We start from the raw sequence: 23,656 nt of genomic DNA, 5'->3' as shown, positions 1-23,656 counted from the left end.
TTTAACTTATCTCTATTTCTATACCAATTTGATTTAGTGATTGTAGTATTATCTCTAAGGTAGCAAATTATTTCCATGCTTCAAAGTATGATGTAAACAAAATTTAATAAAAATGTATATACAAATTTTTTCTATGTAAATTCCATATCTTCAGTTGTCAATATTGACTCACGTTTCTATAATAAAATAAATATATGAACCAAATTTCTTTTCGTTAAAAAATATATTTTCTTTATGTTTTGTAATGTGACATTAACGAAAATTCATTTGAAGGAATTTAGACTGGGACTTCCCGGGTAAACAGAATGATTACAGCTATCGCATTGGGCTACTATTTGTTACTGATAATAATGAGAGAGAAGAGGAAAAAGTGAGTTCGGACTAATAATTTTCCCTTTGACATATAGCCTATATCACTTCGAAAATGGGTCTCTACTTGCTATCTCTCAAACAGTTTGTTTCACAGTACCTTCATGTAATATCAGTTTTATTTTTTTTTTTTCCGTTGTTGGTAACTCTATAGTATCTATTAGTGTTTTATAGTTGTGCTAACAGATGGAGTTACTTGTCAACAATGTGACGCTGAAACGTGTGTCCAGGTTACTCCCCAGCGACAGCCCTGATATAATTATTGTATTTTATATTTTTGATGATTGGCTAATTAATATAACCCGGCACACTCACAATCATACAAATTTCCAGACTCTAGACACCCAGGTAATTTTTATTCTTCAACAAAAATTCACCGAGAGCCGATACCGGGAATCGAACCCGGGACCATGCTGAAAACCAGCATGCTGACCAACAGACCACGGAGGTAGTCAAAGTTTTTAATTTATAGAGGCAATTAAGACATAAATTTGAAAGTTTGATTTATAATCATGTACCGGTATATACTATTCGAGGCCAGTAAAATACAAACATAGTCTGAAGATGAAATCTCTCTATTCAAAGAGTCTCAGAATTTAAATACTTGGAGGTTTAAATTAATAACAAAAATTTGGCACAGGAAAAAATAAGAAAAAGAATTCCGAATAGAAAAACTCAAAATCCTCCAATCTCTCCTATTTTCTGCCTTCTTCTTCGTCTCCGCATACGATTCATGTATCTTAATGTTGTCTATGCTCTGATATCTTCTTCTGCACAGAACTTTTCCCCCGTTCACCATTCTTTACCGTGCATCCTTCAGTTTCTTCTCAGTCAATGGCCCAGCCAATTCCTTTTTTCTCTTTTTGATCAGTTTCAACATTATTCTTTCTTCACCTACTCTTTCTAGCACAGCTTCACTTCTTATTACATTTATTTCACATGCTCCAGTTTTCTCAATATCTACATTTCAAATGCTTCTAGTCCAGGCCTGCAGAACTCGCAAAGTAGGGGAACTATGACGTCAGCCTCACTCCACTTCTATTGGGGATGATCGACTTCCGCCCCGAGAATGAATGTTGATGCAGCCGAGCGTAACTAGAACGCCGTGACCGCACAGGTAGAAAGGTGGGTGGGGTAAAAGAGGGGAGGAAAGCAGTCGCTCTCAAGAGCTACAGTTCTGCAGGCCTGTTCTAGTCGAATTTCAGAAAATTAGTGAGACTGTCTGTGTAGACTCTCGAACAAATATATGTGGTTGGTGACGGGTCTCGAAACGATATTCGAGAAGCTACAAATTGCAAAAAATTTTTGTTGCTGTTACTGTTCCTGTTGTTGTTTTTGCTGTTTTTGTTATTGTTTAGAAATATATTAATTGAGATATGAGAAGTATCTGTGCATATTCTCAATAAAATTAAGGCAGACTACATGCTTATTCAATTAACAGAGGCACTTGGGAATGTCTCTAAACTGGTAAGCAAATACACCTGAGACAACTGGGACCGCAAAAATTGATGTGATTAGTATGGGACGTATTCTTATGAACTAAAAAACGACAAAATATGCATGCACGTATGCACTTAATACCTGGATATATGCACAAAAAATAACAAAATATGCACTGTTAAAATAAAAAAAACTGATTTTTTTTAATCAAATTACTATTATTGATGGTTTTTCTGTTATAAGAATATTGATATACCATCAGTTGTTAAAGTTCCGTGTCTTTCAACCCAGTGCTTAAGCAGTACACTTCTGGCACATTTTTTGTTCCTCAACATTGATAAAACTAATTCAAAATTGATAATTTTCTTGCAGCTACGCTGTTATAAAATACATTGCACTCTGCACACTATCGAATTTTCTCTGACTTGTCACCATAGCCCAATGAAATATTCCGATTTGCCACGTCGGAAAGTAAAAGACAGAAAATTGCATTATCGGGCCTATATTATTGTTGACGGGCGGGGAAATTCGAGTTTAGCGAGCGCAAAGAAGTCTATCAACACTTTCTGCAATTTCCGCGCCGATCATATTGCAGCATTCTCGTGACAACTGTCAAAATCTTATGCACATATGAAGTAGACGATAAGGCGGCTTCTTGTTTAGATTATCTGTTCTTTCAATCTCAATTTTCATGCATCATATCTTCTCTACTCTCCATAATATTATACATTTGCACAGAGTCAGCAGTGCATTTCATTATGGAGTGCTTTGTTGATTACCGCGGAATTGTCCACAATGATTCTTCGACAAAAGTGCACTATCTGCATGTTGTCAGCAATAAATAAAATATAACTCCTGTAATGTGTTTCAATATCTGTGTTTCTTCTGTAATCCATTTCTGCGATTTTTCGTATTTTTAATCTTGGTTTAGGGGGAAAGGAACTGGCCATCCTACCCCATTATCTCCTGGCCTAGTTGTCTCATGAGTGGTGCCTTTTGGTATCACTTGTGAGGTTCAACTTGTCTTTTGACAGTTGACTAAACAACAATATTGATTTAGGCACCAGATAGATAAAAAGTAACAAAATGTGCGTTTAACTTATATGCGCTAAAAGCTGAAATATGCAATAACCTCTAAAGCAGCGGTGACCAAAGCAGGTGTCGTGTTTATATCGTGTAATCACAGACGTTCAAACGGGTACGAGGAGTTTCTTGTACAGTAGTGGCAAAAAAAAACCGGACCGACCCTTGTAGCTGATTTCAGAGCCTTGTTCACTCCAGAGCACGACAGACTGGTAACTAAGACTTTCGTGGTTCGAATCCTGCCTGGGAAGGAAACTTTTTTTTTGTTCCTTATTCAAATTTATTCCCGATACTTTTCGATTGCAGCGATATTCTACTACTTAATTAACTTATTATTCCTAGAACATGAATTTTACCAACAATCGATACTGGACCTCGGACTCATTTCGCCACATTTCATATATCATCATCATCATCATCATCATCATCAATACAATAGCCCGTGTTAAGTCCACGTGCGAGTGCTGTACTTGTACAAAAGCGCGGCCGTTCGGTTACTCAATCATTCACAAGAATAGGGGTGGTAAGCACAATAAGCCTCAGACTGCAGTGTAAGAAGAACCAGTTAAATATGCATATAGATGCACTATAAAATCTTGTTTATAAATGACTTGAAATGCATGTATACAATGTATATGATTTACAACTAAGGAATAAAATATATAAATATGCTAAAATCCGCTCCCTAATGATCAGGTTTGTTGTGAGGGGATACGAAAAACCTTTAAGTGGGGAAAGAGAGAAAGTATTCTTTCTCACTTGTGTCGCCATGGAGATTGGCTTGGTGAAGCCGTGCTCGAGAATGAAACGAACATGCGTTCGTTAATTTGCGGCTTCATTAGCGGTGAAGTTGAAAAAAGACCAGGTTTTATACAGTTTATCCGCGGCTTCTTTTTTCCAGGAAATGTGGGGGTGTCTTAGTGGTCTCCTTGTGTGAAGCAGGACGTTGGAGTGACAAAATACTTCCATAGCGAAGAGGCAGGTGGGCGACTAGTAGTTAAGCAATAAAGCGATATTCAAAATTGGCTTGTCATTGAGACTAAAATAAATTTCTGAAAACAAAATTGTAAGAAAGATTACAAGATTAGTCTTAATTTAGAAATCAACAAGGAATTTAACAATTTTACATGTTTTCTTTCTTTGTGCTACAAGATCTATTAGTTTCAAGTTGCAAACAATTCTGTCGTGCTAGATTCGTATTTGGACCACTGTGAGCTGTTGTGGCTATGTGGATAGAGCGTTCGCTTCCCAATCACGCGGTTTGAGATTCGATATCCGGTGTAGACAATGGAAGAAATGTATGTTCCTTCCATGGGAAATAATGTTTGGAGGCCTTTACTTGTAAGATGTCTAGTGTGCTATCAAATTAATCCCCCTTTCCAACACGCAATGGTAAGTTAACTAAAGGAGAGGTTAAGCAGATTAAGAAATATATTACATCTGCAAGACTTCCGAATGAATTAACTGGTAGATATTCAATAATATCTGTCCTAATTTCAGGAAAATAGAACATAAAGTTCACACAGACGAATGTCGAATGGTAGGCAGACAGAGATACAGAGAGACATATCAATATTCAATTTATAGATATTTATAATATACTAAAAACGTATATCTTCGTTGTTCCTGCAATAACTCCTATGTGACATATTTATCAATTTTCAGATTTTTGCTCTATTAAGGGGACACTCAACTATATTTTGGAACTTTTTTCCTATTTGACCAATCTTTTTCAAATTTGGAGAAAAAGTTTAATATACACATGGAAAGTAACATGCAAAATCTCAGCTCATTAGATCCAATGCTTTTCAAAATTAAAAATATTTCAATTTTTAATCAATCATTAATTGAAATATCACTTTTAATTATCATTTTTTTATTTTTTGGCTTTGTGCATTTGGCTGTGACTTCTCAATGAATAGGGGAAGAATTCTGCGTATTGATTTAGTTCTGTCACGTAAATTATTGTAGAAATTTAATTTTTCATTTCTATGACACTTTTTCTCCAATTTTTAAGTTGAGTGTCCCCTTAAATAACTTAAATAGTGATACAGTAAATAATAAAATCCCCTATATGTAATTATATTTCTTTGTTTCGAAAATGTAAGAATTCACAGTCTCCTATGTACGGCTGCCATAGGATGAATGTGTTTTTTCTTCCTACTGAAAAATTTTATACTTTGCACATAGGAGTTATTGCAGGAACAACGACAATATATCTATTTATTCTCGAAATACTGTTCTTCTTTCTCTGTATTTGCAATGAGAACATGAAATACATAAATATAAAATAAAGGTCCTCAGCGTGTGTGAATTTTACACATTCTTCCAAGTGACCCATTCCTTACTCACCGTGAAGAGACCTTGGGCGAAGCGTATGGCGATGTGGTAGGAAGAAAACCAAGCACCGAAAGGAACCAATACGGCTAGCGCTCCTGCGCCCAGAACACCTATCCCGAAAACACGCACGGGCCCGGCCTTGGCAGCTAGACGACTGCTAGGAAGTGGGGCAAATAATGTACCCCACAAGAAGATCTCGCGCAGGCGGAAGTCTAGGTCCTCTTCTTCTGAGAAAGGAACCTAAGAGAAAATGCAGATATTTATAGGCCTATAGGGGATACACGGCTAATTCCGCAATATTAAGAAGTAAATCTATCATATTTTTATCGAAATGTTTATTGAAAAATATTATCAAGGTATGTAGACATGGATGAAACTTTCATTACCAAATGAGATAAATTTTTTATTTTAGTAGGTTATTTTACGACGCTTTATCAACCTCTTAGGTTATTTAGCGTCTGAATGAGATGAAGGTGATAACGCCGGTGAAATGAATCCGGGGTCCAATACCGAAAGTTACCCAGCATTTGCTCATATTGGGTTGAGGGAAAACCCCGGAAAAAACCTCAACCAGGTAAATTGCCCCGACCGGGAATCGAACTCGGGCCACCTGGCTTCGCGGCTAGACGCGCTAACCGTTACTTCACAGGTGTGGACCCAAATGAGATAAAGAGACCTATTAAAATGCAAATATATTTAGTTGTACATACATTACAGTTGAAAAAGAACAACTCGGGTAATTCCGCAACAGTGCGGATAAATCTGCAATAGGACTTGGCTAATTCCGCAGTCGTAAATAATTATGAAATACATTATGAAAGTAACATGAAAGGAACAATTTATATGTAACAATGCTCACTTTCTTCACAGCTGTGTAGAAAACACGAAAAACAGCCAACTTTCGACGTTTCACTGTATTGGCGACAGAGGTGTCGAACAATATCCTTGATTTTTTCCTATAGCACTGCAGAGGACATGCCTCCTGTTGACAGCCTCTCAAAGCTTACGTTGACGCTATTGTTAAGCCGCAATAAAATCACATATGCACTTCTGGGGAATTACCCGTACTGCGGAATTAGCCGAGTTTCCCCTATAGATTCTTTTCCTCACATTTGGCATTATTTTACTACGGAAGCTATTTAGTATCGATGAAATAATTTGGAGATAACAGAATGGCGTTGATAACGAATAGATTGAAAGAACTACCATGATCATAAAAAAACACTAATTAGTCAAATTACAAGACATCCTCTCCAATATAATAGGCCTACTAATATTGATTCCTACATATTTCTACAATTCCGATTTTTTCCCCTTCTCTTTTTCTTCTGTACGATTTAGGATACTGAATTCGTTGCTGTTCATGCAAACAGTTATTTTTATCTCTTTGTACAGATCTTTGAAAAAAAAAATAAAATAGCCTAATGCGGGAGCTGTGATGCGGTGTCTCGGAATTAAGAGGATCAGAGTGCACGTAAGAAGCGGCATAAGTAGCATCGATTTTCAAGTCATATTTTTGTAAACGAGGAAAAAGCGAAACGAACGACTATCGACCACGTTTCTTAACGAAAGAAAATTAGCTTAAATATGCATTTTCATTAGTGTAGTGGGACGGTTCCCTTGTCAGTAATACTTACAGTGTTTGCTTATAAAGCAATAGCTTGCTGAAAGTATGTGAAACAGTTACACGATTTATTAGCATTTTATTTTTTATCTTATCATACTCCTTAGTACTATAATCAATTATGAATTAAAAAAAAAACACATATATACAGTATATGTTTATAAATTTGAAAGGAATAAGTGTTCCCTTCATTCTTAGGCAGAAAATTTCTCACAATACTAGATCTATTGTCTTTATGTTTGTTACTAACCAGGAATGTAGCCAAAACTATTGGTCTAATAATTATATTTTTGTTTGACGATGGAATTTTCATTGCCACGGTTCATTTCCCTTCCTCTTACCAGTAGAAAAAGAATCGAGATTTCATAACATATCATTCATCTTCGTTATCTCATTCCATAGGCAAATTCAGATCATGACGTATGTCTTCGTCCGCTTGCAGGAGGGGCGTCCTCTCCGAAACCGTCTCTGGGTTCCAAGCGTTTCACAATGCCTCTTTCAGGATTCATTCTTTAAAAAGGACCTCCGAGGGCACTTCGACACCTTAGAAGGGCTATCGGAATGGATCCTGTGCTGCTTGGTCACCTTGGCAGTTTTAACTTAAGGCGGGGGGTTTAGGAGGGCCATGGGGTGAGCGGGTAAGGGGTTTCATGCGGCCGGTGGGCTGGTACACCTCATTCAACCCATAATTCGGGGAACACAATAGGCTGCTGTCGAGCCGACGTTCTGAAGGATCGTCCCTAACCCACCCTTAGTCATGCTACTACCACTACCACTACCACTACCATCTGTTACAACCACTACCTAGACCTTTTCTCCAGGACTATAGATTTTTTTGCGCCGTGTCATAGCTATAGAAACAACGTTTTGTTGCTATATGTATAGGTCACTTCTTCAGAAAAGACAAGGAAGAAGGGACCAAAAGGAAAGTTATCATTTACATTCTATATAACTTCAAAATTTTCACAGAATGTATCACTGAATTTGTCATACAGGATGGGATGTTTAATTAAGCACGCAATCAGTCACAGATAATTAAATTACAGTAATTACCACCACCATTACAAGTTCATCTTTAAGGAAAGAATACTCATTGCTTTAACAGGAAATATGTGGTTTCCGTTACCCATATGGGATAAAAGAACATTAAATTTCTATTGTTTCCAATCAGCCTAAATGCCATTTATTAGCATTTAAATTCTAGTTTTTTAAACAAAATCATGAAGTGGTCACTACTCTGTATATTTAATTATATCAACATTTATATCATAAAAGTTTTATCTGCAGTAATACTACGAATATCATATTGCATTTTTTAAATATTTAATGACTGGTGGCTGTATAACTACAACAAAGAGAAACTTCATTTTTCTAGATACAATCATGGGTTTCAATTTATAAACACTTACTTTTCCTCTTCCGTCTTGAATGTTTTAATAAGTTATTTAACGACGCTGTATCAATAATTGTGAGGTCGTATAGTATCCGTGGAATTGTTCATAGTGCTATAGTATAGTGCTAAACAAAAGTTCTGCATATTGCAAGTACAGTACTACTCCAATTCTGTGAATGATTGTGAGCGTACCATGGGCCTAGTAAACAATGATGATGCCAGTTCAGTTCGAGCACTGGCACCGAGCACATCACAGACGGTATATAACAGATGTCTGTCATGTGGACGTCTTTAAATATGCAATAAAAACTGTAAGTTATTCGTCGATTTGAAAATGGCGAAAACTTTCAATGCATCGCAAGTAATTACAAACTTTGTGTCGCTGCCTGCTGGACTAAAATTTGCACTAAAACTTTACAGAGAAGCAGGAATAAATTATTTATAAATGAAGTCGAAGGGGCGACTTCTGATTGAAAAAATCTTATGTAAAATTCACCAGTCATTAGGCTGCAAGCACAACTCTTACCAGGGCCGCTTGTAAAATAGGCTATTATTTTTTCTTTAAGAGTAGAGTAAAACTACACGAGTAAGTTTGTTAGGAACTCTTTCAGTCCTAAAATATTACAGCTCATAAAAGAAAAAGAAAAGCTTTATATTTGATATACAAAGATGTAATTTGTGTTTAGTATACTTTCATTCACTGCGTCCTCTACAGAGGACAGCAACTTCAATGCCGCTTCATGGACAATGAGTTGTTGAGAGCGAGTCCTCTGAAAAGGACAGTTCATATCTGGAAATCCAGGCATCACGCTGTAAAAATGAGAATGTGGGCAATTCACAAAAATTTAAAAGGAGTCAAAAACAAACAATCAGACTTTTCCAAACAAAAACATAATTCGTGACTGAAAGGGTTAGCAAATCCATGATGTTGAACAGCAACCTCGTATCTTCGTACATCATCATCATCATCATCATCATCATCATCATCATGTTAGCGCTACAACCTGGGGTGGGTTTTGGTCTCCTTAACAACAACCTTCCATCTTACTCTGTCCTTCACCATGTTAGTCCATCCTCTCACTCCCATAATTTCAAGATCTTTGGATATCCCATCCATCCACCTCAGCTTTGGTATACCCTTTCTTCTCCTGTTATATAGTCTCCCCGTTAACATTTTAATAGGAGTGCGTGTTTCAGGCATTTTGTTTACATGTCCCAGCCATCTCAGTCTTTGAGCTTTTATAAATTTTACATCTTGACCTTCTATCAGGTTAAGAAGTTCATTGTTGGAGCGTATCCTCCATCCTTGATGATCACTGACTAGGCCAAAGATTCTACGCTGAATCTTCCGTTCAAAACTTCTTAAGGAGTTCTCGTCTTTCTTTGTAAATGTCCATGTCTCTGAACCAAAGGTAACTACAGGACGAACTAATGTTTTATAAACTTTAATCTTTGTCATCCTTGATAACAACTAGTTTTTAAACAGTGGAAGATTAGCGTAATAAGCCCAGTTTCCAGCCTGTATTCTGTCACTAACACAACCACTTACATCACAGTTATTATTAATAATAACTCCAAGGTATCTAAATTGGGATACACCTTCAAATGTATACTTCTGGATGGTAATATTCTTAGGGATCCTTCTCAACTTAGAGGTGGACATAATCTTCGTACATAAAAAAATTCAATTTTATAAGAGAACAAAAACTTTTTAATATCTTGATAAGGAACAGATGTCTGACATAAGAGCGCATTTAAATTTATTGTTTTGAAGTTTTTATCTCTGCCTTGATTTAAGATGTGTTTGCAGAAGTTTCGGGAAAATTTCTTTAATGTGAATCAAGTGAAATCTTGTGTCCATTTATTTGGCATAAGATTGCTGTTCAACACCATCGAAATGTTTTGTGGTACTATCGTGATTATGGGTCTTTTCTTAGTGCGCCTGCATCGCTGCAACCTTGATGAACTAAAAGAGGTGAGCTCTTTCTGTGAAAGATTTTACACAGAATTGGAGTTATACTGGATACATATTTTATGTTACGCTACGTCAATCATGTTTACATAAGATTGTGCTTAGTGCAATTTAAGAAAGATATGCTGCTTTGAACCGAACAAAGATTCAAAGCCTTGCCGACAAGGAGAGTTTGTTCAGCCTGGCCTTTTTATCAAATTCACCTGTACACTTAGTAAGGGTGAATACAGCGTTCAGTGCACAATAAACGTGGCAAGAGTACTTATTTCAGCTGTGGACAGGATTAGAATTGTAACTTTACTGTAAGAAGATATGCGCCGAGTGCATGCTCCGCTCGTGTAGGAATGCATCAAAGGACCTTTCCAGACTGCGGAAGAAGTACAGAGATACTCAGACAGTGTCTGACAGACAGCGGCAGGCACGTCCACGTAAAACATTCAACAGATAGGACCGGTAGGCCTATGTATGTACGGCTTTTAGCCCGTCAAAATTAGGATACCCGTCGCCCGTTGTAAGCCCACCGCAACAGCGACCACTTTGTGTCATGATTTCTTCAGGACTATTGAAGTGAATGTATCAAGCCAAACGAATCGAAATAACTGTATAAAATTATGAACGTTTTTCATACGTTATTTTTGTACGATAGCATTATAAAAGTCAACAAAATTAAACTTACTTTTTGTTAAAAGATAAAGAATGGGCGATTCTTATAGAATTTTTCGTGCTGATTTCAGACCTGCTTTTAAAATGTTTGTATCACCCAGGGTTTTTGAGTAATTATATGAAATGTACTTCAAACTTTTCTAGTATTGATACTTTACAACATTTTACTTAACATCACATTTATTTACCTAAAATGTGTGTGAAATAGATTTTAGGCTATAGTTCGCTTGAGAAACATCTCTTTTGAGTATCCAGCAGTAGTCTGACAGAGTATTTGGGCTCCATTTTTCCTAGTAGCGCCTTTCCATTTCAGAAAAATCCTGATGAAAACACTCCCCATGTTCGTCGCTCACTAGCCGAAGGTTTTGAGGAAAGAAAAATTATACGAGAATCCAGGAAGTTACTTTGAGAGTTACACGACACCCAATCACGTTATAGTTCTGAATCAGTTCGCTGACAAATTCTCTGTAATCTAATATATGGTCCTAGAAAGTAACAGTCTGTTGAATGATCCTTAGGTTTCCGGCATCACTGGAATTGGAAAAGGCATATGACTGGATCATTTTAAACAAACAGTAAATATTTATTACATGGAGCACAAAAGATTTCAGGGGCCTGATTCCTGTCCTCATCCATTTAGCAATCAAATTAACATTCGTAAGCTCTTTTAACTAATGTAGTAAAATTCACCTATGTGCTTTCAAAGTTAATTAACCACAAAAGTAATAAAAATTGTTTATGATTTACACAGTATTTCGAAGTATGTTTCACTTTAAGATACCTTTACCTCACTTAAAATCAGGACAAAGAAAACACGGGTTATGAAACTTGTTTCATGTTTGTAAATTCCAGCTCAACTGAGAATTAATACTAACTCTCGCAGTCTTATGAGGAATAAAATTCATTTTTATGAATTTTGACTTCGCAGGCAACACTGATCTAAAATTATAGGTCGATTGTTAAAGCAATAAAATGAAATATTTGGAACATTTTTTTTTCCATTAGCATGTTAAGGACTGTATATAGCAATAAAAAAAATCAATTTTTCTAAAATTACAAAAAAAAAAAAAAAATGGTGGGTGGTAGAAAAATTCTAACTTTATTTTTTAAATTAGCAGATGACATTACATAAGAAACAGCAGAAATTGTACATTTAACAAAATCAGTGTTGACCAGTGATAATTAATAAAGAAATAACACCAGATTTGTAATGATAGGTAGTTTGATATTATGGTCTATGAAGAAAGAGGTTGCTATGACAACAATGATGTAATATTTTTACGACACTAGTACCACAATGTGGCATATTATGCACGATTTTGACTAACGATAAAGACCGTTTATAATGCTGGTGTACAAAAAAAATTTAAATCTTAAATTACTCTCTCCAGGACAAGCTAAAAACCATGAATTTATGGATAATTTTTTGTAAACCTAATTAAACGCTTTAATAATTCACAGAAGCCTCTTACAGACAAAGTAGAAACAAGATAAAATTATAAAGCGAACACAAAAAGTAAACAAGCTGCAATATATTGTCTGGGGTTGGGTAGAACGCAAGTCTTCAGCAAGGAATAAAAACATATTATGAAATTTCATTATTATGTTTACCCATATTCTCCATTTGTAAATCGAAACAAAACTAAGGAAAAAACTTTGAAACCAACTCGGTGACGTATTCTAAGCGCATGCTGGTGTATCCCTGATGCAGCGTATAATTATTTTTAACGTGTTTAATGTAATGCTTGTACGACTGAAACTAAATATAAACTAATACAGCCTATGTAATATCATAATAGTGATATCTGAATTTTACACATAATGCAATTTCATAACATTTCCAAGAGAACAGCAGTTCTGCATTATACATAATTGAAATAACCTTACTAAGGGAAGTGGACCATAAAGGACACATCCTGTCCTCATCTTTCTCATACCTGATTTCATCCCTTCTGGGTTGTAAACCAGACATGACGCGATGAATTACAGACATTGTGCACAGGAAATCCGGGTTTCTGTCTCCAGATTAGTTTCACCCGATACTCTTCACCATAGAAAGTTATCGTGCATTGTGACCGCTTCCTTTCTTATGCATTTTCTCTTGATAATTATATCGACATCGGGTATTTTCGTTGTGATAGCGGAAAAGTTCATCTGTCTGCACACAACTACTGAAATGTTGCAGTCAAATAGGCCACGACCCACACTTCTAATTTTTGTGTATTTCACCACGTTCACATCATCACCTCTACTATCATCGCAATAACCACCACAATCATCATCACCCAACAGCATCCTCAGCTGTTTTTTTTTTAATTTAACGACGCTTGCAACTAACGAGATTGTATCAGCGTCGCCGGTGTGCTGGAATTTTGTTCCGAAGGAGTTCTTTTACATGCAAATAAATCTACTGACATGAGTCTGTCGCATTTAAGCACACTTAAATGCCACAGACCTGGGCCGGAATCGAACCCGCAACGTCGAGCAGAGAAGGTCACCAGTGTCTTACCATCACCACAATCACCACTACTATTATCATAATGACTGCTACAGTCAGACCACCATCACCAACATCACCACCATTATCATCACTATTACCAACATCACCACCATTATCATCGTCATTATCTTCACCACTTCACCATTATAATTACCACCATCAACATTATAATCATATCACCACTGTCGTCACTACTATCGTCATTATCACCAGAATCACCAATACCACCATTATTATCACCACTAGCTCCAACATCAACATTATCATCACTAACATCGCCATTATCACCACTAACATCGCCATTATCACCACTAACATCGTCATTACCATTTCCAACATCACCATCATCATTATCAAAACCACTATCACCAATACCACCATTATCATCAAAATCACCATCATCGCCAACAACATCATTATCACCATAAATATCATTATCATCACTAACATCACCCTTTTCACCATCATTATCATCAATATCACCATTTGGATCAACATCAGCATTTCCACCATCAACATCAACTCCACTACCATGACCACATTAATTGAATCGGTGAGTGGAAAAGGGGTAACATTCCAAGAAATGCGAAAATAAACTGAGATAGCAAAATTGTTCATATATCGTAGTCCTACCTATTCAGCAGAAAAAGAGTAATATTCCTATCATGCTATTGCCAATGGCATGACCCGTGTTTTGCAGTTGTGTAGAAGAACGGTAACATTCCAGGAATGTTACTTTTATTCCACTCAATAGTGGAGCACTATTGTGTTGGTTTTCATACGGTATGCTTGGAGCGCTGACAAGCACTGTAATAATAGTTTAGTTTCTTAACTGTTTTAGTGCTTTGTTATTACAGGTGTTCCGGGTTATGTTTGATCATTCCTTTTCAGTAGGTTATTTAGGACGCTTTATCAATATCTAGGTTATTTAGCGTCTGAATGAGATGAAGGTGATAATGTCGGTGAAATGAGTCCGGGATCCAACACCGAAAGTTACCCAGCACTTGCTCATATTGGGTTGAGGGAAAACCCCGGAAAGATCCTCAACCAGGTAACTCGTCCCAACCGGGAATCGAACCCGGGCCACCTGGTTTTCCGGCCAGACGCGCTAGCCGTTACTCCACAGGTGAGGACTGTTTGATTATCGGTATTCTGTCTGCAAGATTTGGAAAATAGTTTTTGAAGTTAGTGTCTTTGAGTAAAAAACAACAGTGTTAGAAAAGGAAGATAATGAGCCAAGAAGAAAAAAAGGAAAGGTGAACAAGAATACACATACAAAAGGAATGGAGAAAATATCTAGGAGTAGGCGAGAAGAGTTTGTAACCTACAAAGGTGTATTAGTCGAGGCCAAAAAAACAACATATGATTGTTTCTTTTTCCAAATTTGAAAAAAGTATTTGTGCACTTCTTTCGACAGTTACGCTATAAAGAAAACTTACTAATTGTTCAAAATATTTCTGTTCATTTCAACCAATATTCCATTTGACTGGAAAAAGAGTAACATTCCCAAACTTTAAACAATAAAATTAAAAAAAAAAAAAACAATTTATATATTAACAAACAAATATAAAGGCTGAGATACTTGTAACTAGTAGTAAATGTGACCAATTATAAGTTTTTTGATTAAATTAAAAATAAAGTCACAAAACAGTTTTCTTTTATTATCTCGAAAGCATGATTTTGGAATGTTACCCCTTTTCCACTCACCGATTCAATTATCGTCACCAACACCACCAATATCGACATCATCACCAACATCACCCTCATTAAATAACTATTAACATTACAATCATCACCATTACCACCATCACCAATATCATAATCACAAATATTAACATTACCAACATCACCATCACGTCCACCGCTGTGGAGTAACGGTTAGCATATCTGACCGTGAAACGAGCGGTATCTGATTCAAATCCTAAGTGGGGCAAGTTACTGTACCTGGTTGAGGTTTTTCGGGGGTTTTCCCTCAACCCATTAAGAGCAAATGCTCGGTAACTTTTGGCGCTGGACTCATTTCGCTGATATTAACATCATCTCACTCAGAGGCTAGATAACTACAGCAGTTGATAAAGCGTCGTAAAATGAACCAAATAAAAACACCATAACCGTTAACAGCACATAAATCACCATCATCATCATTATCATTAACATCACCATTGTAATCATCACCACTACCAATATTACCATCATCACCATCACTATCACCATTATCATTAACATCACCATTGCAATCATCACCACTATCAATATTACCATCATCACCATCACTATCACCATTCTCACAACACCATCCTAATAACCGACATTACCTTCATCACCACTATCACCATTATTATCACTGACATCAACATCATGACTACCATCACTCTTACCACCATCATTTGTGCTGGTTATATGAAGACGCTGTATCAACTATTAGGTTATATGGCGTCTATGTAATTGGTAATAGGGAGATGGTATTTGGCGGTGAAAGCAGCTCGAGCATTCGAGACAATGCCAGAATCGAAATAATCAGTGGTTTCGTTGGACCGGAACGCCGTTCAGGAAAATAAAAATGAAGGTCTACCCAGGTCGGAAACATAATGATTCCAAACTTTATCTACCCAGTACGAGCCCATTTGACGATTGATAAAATGATAAGGTGAGTTCTTGTAAATATTTCTTTTCCATCTAAATCACTGTTAACCTGTTGTTATGATTCAAAGATTACTATATTCTCACAAGTTTGCAGAGTTAACGTTCCATGAAGCAGGAACCTTGGTGGGGCGAGGAACAATGGCCGGTAATTTTTCTTTAAGTTCCAATAAGTCATGGAGAGCTTCCTTTCATGTTATAAAGTGGTAGAATGGTAATCACTGAATTGCCCTTTACGACATCTAGTCAGTTTTCTGGAAAGTATATGAAACAAAAAGAGTTGTATCCACCCATTCATTAAACATACAGGACTAGGCAGCGTACCTTGAGGGGAGGCTCGGCCACTAGATGGCGGCCGTGCCCCATGGGCGTCGTCTCGTTCTCCGCGAAGGACTCGTCCTCTTCGAATTCGGAGCTGTCCCGCTCCTCATCCAGATCCTGAGGCTGCTCCTCCACGTCGACCTGCTCAGTGTCATTGAGGGAGCAGTACCGCGTCACGTAGCTCGTGTTCGCCACGTATTCGGCGAAGTCTGCAGAAGACAAAGGGTCGCTCAGGGCCAGCAGGGCAACTGTGGCGCTCCTCTCCACGAAGCCAGACAACACCAAGCCCAGCACCACCATCCCCACCATCACGTGACGAGCTCCAATCCTCCCTAAAACAAGAGCAGTCACAACGGAAAATTAGGGGGAGTCGGGGTGATTTGGGCATAGTGAGGTAATTTTGGTATAAGTTACAATTTATTGAATAAAACTTTACCTAATCTTCAAGCACATTACATTTTAATATATAGAATAACTATTTCTAATTTTCTCACGTGATAGAGGGCATGGAATTAAACATTTTTTCTCCATAAAGTAATGTCCGGAAATGCTTTGTTTTCAAGTTATAGTGGTATGAAGGAAAAAAATGATATACAGTAGAATCCCGATTATCCGTCACCCTATTAACCGATTGGTGGATTACCCGTCTGTCTTTCTCTCGCTTCTTTTCTGCAGAAATATATGAAGTAGCCTACTATGCATTGTATTAGAACGTTACTTTTTAGAGAGTGTTATTACAAGCCTTTTCTCTTATACACAGTATGGTCTCCTGTTCGAATTGTCATACCGGTACTATATAACTTCTATATAAAATGTCTTCTACGGATTTCAAAAGAAATCTTGTTGTGCTAAGTATTTAAAAAAAAGCGTAAATAATTGAGTGGTTTGGGGAAAGAAAAACTATAGCTCATCTCGCAACAGAACATGAGTTTGGAATGTATAAAGTACGTAAATCTACAACACGAGACCTTCACTATTCATATCTCTCCACAGACAGCCATTACAAGGAGTTTCCTTGCCCCTTAAAAACCCGTCGTTCACTATGAGATCCAAACTCTAAACTGGCTACGGCTTAACGAACGTAGAAATTTTCATTCTCTTGTTCTCCTTTTCCAAGTCCTTCACACCTCTACACCTACCTACCTTGCCTCCCGTTTCAGTTACCTGTCATCATATCATAATCTCTTCACACGCACGCAAAATAGCCTCATACTATCCATGCCAACACATAAGACTTCATCGTATTCATCATCATACACAATCTCGCTTTCGCGCTTGTGGAATACCCTATCCAGTGACATCAGAGACTGTCGGAATTTAGTAGCGTTCAAAAGCAAACTTATTAAGCATTTTCTTACTGCGTAGAGTAGGTTTAATTTTTACTTAGTTAATAAAAAAAAAATTTCCCTCTTCTTAATTTTTACAATGAACTGTCTAACTTTTATTAGTCTGTTAATCTTTTAGTCCTTTGATTTTTATTGTATTTGTAAATTCAATATTAATTGTAATTATAATTGTAATTGTATTCTTTATATTGTAGTTGTAATCCCCTGGTAGAGGGGAAGAGAAGGCCTGATGACCTTATCTCTACCAGGTCAAATAAATAAATAAATAAATAAATAAATAAATAAAATAAATTAGTGAACTTGTGATCCACTATCTAGCGTGTTAAATATAAGGCCATAAAAAATTACCAAAGTGTATTATTCACAAAATTTACGATATGGTACGGATTATCCAATTTTTTCGATTAACCGTTCAGCCCACCCCCTTCATTACCACGGATAATAGAGGTTCTACTGTAATCTCAACTTAGAAAGTTACTTTATTTACTTTCTATGATTACAGAGCAACTTTTTTTAATCCAATACCAGATAATAAGAAAACGTTATTGGCAAATTATAGGAAATGTTCAAAATTGCAACCGCCATTGTTGAAACACAAGGTATTACGCCGTATGATCGAATGACGAATCCCTCGAAATATCTGTGGTCGGTTACGAAGATCGTCAAAAGCAAGAATAATTCTAGCAACTAATTCTTCTGCTGTGTCGATCGGTGTTTCATAAACAATTGATTTAATATGACCTCAAATACAAAAATCAACTGAATTCATATCTGGGGAACGTGCCGGCCAAGCAACTCGACCTACTCTCTCTATCCAACATGTACATTTAAATAATTTCGACAATTTCAGTTGAAATGTTTGTGTGCACCGTCGTCTTAAAAGATCGTGTTTCTCCAAACATTAATCGGGACATCTTCAAGTAACTCCGGAATGTGGCGCTAGGCGTTGCTCCTCAAAGATTCGCTTTGCCAAATTAGTATTGCCGCAATCTGCAAGTTTAATACTGTATTTGTATACCTATGCATTTTAATACCACAGACGATATTTTGTGACATACGATATACATATTTTTGTTACTATCAGTTAATTGTAGGATGAAAACATAGCTTATTGTGTGTAATTTCATAAATTTAATCAATAAGGATGGTTTATGTTCTCTTTTGAAGGTTATACACCATTTTAAAATAACTTAATGCACAAACGCGACTATTAAATGGAATTCTCAGTAAGTTTTTGTAGCTTTATTCTCTTCAGTTCTAATCAATAATAACAACAATCCAGGTTGCTAGACGACGACAGAAAATAAAAGATGCGAAAACAAATGAAGTATTTAAGTATAAAAATATAGGGGTGCCATTTGAAATTTCAAAGTGGGGGTGGCTCGGTGTTGAGGGGTGAAATCTAAAATGCAATTAAGCCTGGTTTCAGACTTCCCCCTCAATATCTAAATTGACGTTTTTTTTTTAATTGAATTAAATTTAAATAATTAGTTATTGAGACTAGGAAGTTTTGAAATGAAAGTCCTGTATATGTAATATTCTTTCGTGAGAACTTCGAATTTTTAAAACAATACATAACCTACACTTTAATATAAGAGGATAGCATCATGATGAAATTAAATACTAATCAACATTGAATTTCATGTATTATACGAAAATATAACAATTATTATTAGTCAGAATTGGTCGCTTATATTCTTAGAAAAAAAATTACCTCCAATAACGGTTCGATCTGAATAGGAACTCAGTGGATACCCAGTTCTGCAAACGTTACGTCATGCATGTGGTCTTCCCAATCGTGTTTTCTGTAAAGCTCACTTCGTGACTAATTTCCTGAGAATCCCATTGCAGGCACATAAAATACCGGCATCATCTTACAAAATCGTGTATCAATAAGATGGGGTATCTACCTACTTACCACTGGCTTTTATGGCTGCCCTTTGTAGTTGCACACTGCCTCTCTTCAGCTTTCCGAAAGCCGCCATTTTCTCCTGGCGTTGAGGTATTCGAAACACTTGAAACAAAAGGAAAACTAAATCAAATGGATGGCCAAGTTTTCCTACTTTATTACACACATTACAATTTCCAGAGCGTCACACGATGGCACATTGTGGCTCGGTTACTAGGTTAACGGGATATTGAGAAACACAGTTCGGTTGACAAGTTGGCCCACTGATGGACTGCAAACTGCAGCCTACGTGAAACAGTATTAAACAGTTTGATACCCGCTACCATCGTCCGGGTTTATAATGACTTTAAATGCGATAAGTGGCCTGAGTGTCTCTGGGCTTGGAGGACGGCCAGAAGCATCTCTTGCAGTTTGTCCTAGCCGTGCGTCATCTTGCACGTGAGAAACAATGCAATGCTTCGCTCTAACAAAGGTACATTGTTATCCTTCTCGTCTAGTAAGCCACTGACCTTCTATGCAGGAGACAGTTTCTTCCAGCTCAAAACTGGAATTTTTTACGAACTGGCATGGTGTTAGAATGATTTTATGCAGCTTTATTACAAGAACTGAACAACGGTCATCATATAGTCATTCTTGGCATAAACTTATTAAGGGGATCTAATCTGGAATTACCTATCTTGACAATGTTAAATTGTGACTTACATAAAGAACAATTTCTCAAAAACTGTTGAAGCTAGACAGCTGATTTTTTACAGCTCATGTATACGTAACTTGACTTCATGCTGAAACAGTAGTTTTTCTTTAATTTAAGTACTTTCTTATTGAAAAATAATTTTTTCCCATTCGAATATTTTTTCTGAAGATTTTCAGTACATTGCCCCCTGTAATATCTCCAAACTTAAACAAATTAAAAAACATTGTTTCAGTAAATGTTAAACATCTAAATAAACAATTCCTGAAAATTTCAGCTTTTCAGATTAAATAGAAGCTGAGAAGAGATTCTTTTTCTATGGAAAAACTAAGCTTGCAGAAAATGTGACTTAAAACCAGACTTGTAAGATAGCCTAATGAAAAACGAAAGTTAACATGGACATAATATTAATAGATATAACTATGATGATAGAGACTGGATTAATCTTGCACAGGATAGGGATAGGGATCGATGAACCTGCGGGTGCCTTAAAAGCCATTTGTAAATAAGTAACCATAGGTGACATTTCATTTTACAGAGGAAAACAAAAAAAAAAAAAAAAAAAAAATCTGTAAATTTATGAAAAACAAGCGTTAAAATTAAATGTGTATACCCCTTCTCAGAAAATCGAAAAGTTATTTATTTAATTTATTTAATCCAATGCCACCAGGTTGTCTTTTCGACATTTCTAGTCTTCTCTCCTGGCCATGGCTTAGTTGTAACCCACTTCTGAGGTTGGGGCGTCTGGAAGGCGGAGTTGCATTACCCCGATGATGTGATAGGATGATTATGATAATGTAGTGCCTGGAGAGGTCTTAAATCTAAACTTAACCTAAATTCCAGACCATGGACGAACATAGGAATAATCCCCTTTAAGGAAAAATTCCTGTGCTCTAACCGGGAATCGAACCCGGGACCTCATGAACTATAGCTAGAAGCTCTGACCACTAGACCATGAGGCTGGTCAAAAATCGAAAAGTTAAAATAATTTTAGTATAGCCTATACTATTTCAAAGAGGGAAATCAAAATAATAGGCTAATTTGTAAAAATAAAGAAATTGTCACCCAAGATTCAATTCCATTCCCTCTCAAACCTTAAACAACCAATCAGTATCTTCATCACTTCACTTTTATTTTTTCTGTCGTCTGCGGTACAACTAACTTTTTTGTTGATTTCGAGTTCGTTATTTTTTTATTTTATTTTATTTTATTTATTTTATTATTATTATTTTTTTTTTGTTATTACATGCTTATATAAGTTGTGTTAACTCTCGCTAAGTGGTTTTATATTTTATTTTATCAATCTTAGTTATTATTTTATTATTGTTAATATTTTTATTTTATTATTATTATTATTATTATTATTATTTATTTGTATTATTATCTTTGTATTATCTCCGTCACTGTTATTCTATTACTACTATTATTCTTATTAATTAATTATTATTATTGTTACTATTATTTCTATCATCAACATTATTATTGATGTCTGTAAAATTTATGTAGACTCTACTGGACTGTACACAAGCACGAGCACATGCTCATTTCGGGTATCTATTCAAATGTAAATTATGAATAAATTTGAAATTTGAAAATTTGAAAAAATTTAAAAGGTGTCAATTCCATAATTATTGTATTTTCAATTAGGAGACATAAGTATGTGTAATAGTATCTATATTATTAAGTTTCAAACTTTTATTTTGAATTAACCTACTGTAGGTTGAAAGATAACTTCCAATCTAATCACGCTCAGTTTAATAAAATTCGATACTTCACATTATTCCGCTGTTCACTTATTCAAATGTAGTTGAGATCCTTAACGCTAGATGGCAAGTAGTAGCATACTGAACTGTAAGTAAAAAAAAATCGATAACTCTGAACTCATCTAAAGCTCAAATTCTTAACATTAAATGGCAAGTAGTATCTACTAAAGTATCTCGTAGAAGGGCGTTCCAACGTACGAAGTTAGATGTGCAAATAAATTAAAACTATATCATTTTTATTATATTAATACTGTTTATTGAATATTCTAATTCACCGAATTATCTTAGCAAATACATTCGTGGATTGATCTTTGCAGATAATTCCCCTCGAATTTCGCTTCGCTCCGCCCTTGTGAAATTATCGACAAGATGGAAGTCACCTGTGGTATTACTTAGGATAATGATGCAGAGCCAACTGTAACAGAACTTCACTTGTTTAGTGACAATTTTCCTGAACGGAATAAGAATATCACTGTTGTGAGACGTGGTAACTTTATTCCAAACGGGGCAGTTCAAGGTGACTAACAGTACCTTCCTCTAATTCTTTCCTGCCTTGTCGAAGAACCTTCCGTCTAATTACGAGAATTATTTGTAAAGCAGACAAAATGTACACAATAGACCAATACCATGAGCTTATCATAAAGGCATCAGTAGGAAAAAACAAATTTAGTACAATGTAAGCAATTCAGAATTACATTACTAACAGGAAAGTCTTCCCTTTACAAGAAGACTTGGCTTCCAGTTCAGTCAATAGGAAATAACATTCCTAGAATCAATAATGAATTGTTCTGCGTTTTAAAATTCTTTTACTTCGAGTACAGCAATTTGTAACCAGGTTATGTCTCAACTTGTGATTTTATTGATAGTCTCGCAGAATTAAAGTTGAGACATAGCAATTATTTTCACAAAAACATTAATATTTCTATAAAAGCAGCATATTCCTGGAAGATTTCCGAATTGAAAGTAAAAATAGCAGACCTACGAAATGCAGTCTGGATATGCTTCTTTCAGGAATAATGTTATTTGATCGGCCCAGAGAATAACCTGTAAGATAATCTATTATTCGTTTCATAATGTCATTACATTGCCGGCAGAGGAGGAGATAAATATAATTTGTGCAAGATCGTGCGTATTTGCTTGCTTTCCGCACAAAACCAATACGCGGCAAGTGTGAAATACCACATTCAGTATTCCCAACGTAACACACATAACAATTTCCCTCTTCTTACCGCTTAAGCGCCATATTCATTTTACTGCTTTAGGCTCTTAACATATTATTTTTAGAGACGTTTAACATAGTAATAATTATAAATTGGAAACTTACCACTGCAATTTCACCTAAATTGCACTGTTAATTATTGTTTTTAAATATTTGCAAAAATTAAGTAAACTCTACAATACCACAAAAGTTACTGCATTTGTAATGCAAGTAACATTAAGGAAGCCGTGAAAAAATCAACAAGATTCCAGATGCCGATGTTATTACTGCAATATGTTATATAAATAATATTGTTAAAATATTAAAATGAAAAATAAATCATTACATAACCTTACCGTTTGTTTTAAGTTCGCATTTATAGACTGGGGGAAAAAAAAAAGACA

General features: G+C 35.9%; 1 protein-coding gene across 6 annotated transcripts in view; it reads right to left on the bottom strand.

The window, feature by feature from the left end:
- The window catches only part of LOC138716301 (uncharacterized transporter slc-17.2-like), a 341,565-nt gene that overhangs the window by 268,123 nt on the left and 49,786 nt on the right, over nucleotides 1-23,656 (bottom strand). For 5 of the 6 annotated variants that reach the window (XM_069849236.1, XM_069849233.1, XM_069849232.1 and 2 more), the window contains exons 2-4: nucleotides 19,610-19,705; nucleotides 16,349-16,677; nucleotides 5,245-5,472 (exon numbers count right to left, since the gene is read on the bottom strand). In XM_069849236.1, coding sequence (XP_069705337.1) covers nucleotides 5,245-5,472; nucleotides 16,349-16,677; nucleotides 19,610-19,705 — 653 coding nt within the window. The remainder of the gene's footprint in view (nucleotides 1-5,244; nucleotides 5,473-16,348; nucleotides 16,678-19,609; nucleotides 19,706-23,656) is intronic. The other variant, XM_069849237.1, reaches the window with a different exon arrangement.

Source organism: Periplaneta americana, chromosome 16 (genome assembly GCF_040183065.1).
Source record: "Periplaneta americana isolate PAMFEO1 chromosome 16, P.americana_PAMFEO1_priV1, whole genome shotgun sequence".
NCBI lineage: Eukaryota > Metazoa > Arthropoda > Insecta > Blattodea > Blattidae > Periplaneta > Periplaneta americana.
Note: the sequence above shows the minus strand (reverse complement) of the source record. Positions and strands in the feature narration are given on the sequence as shown.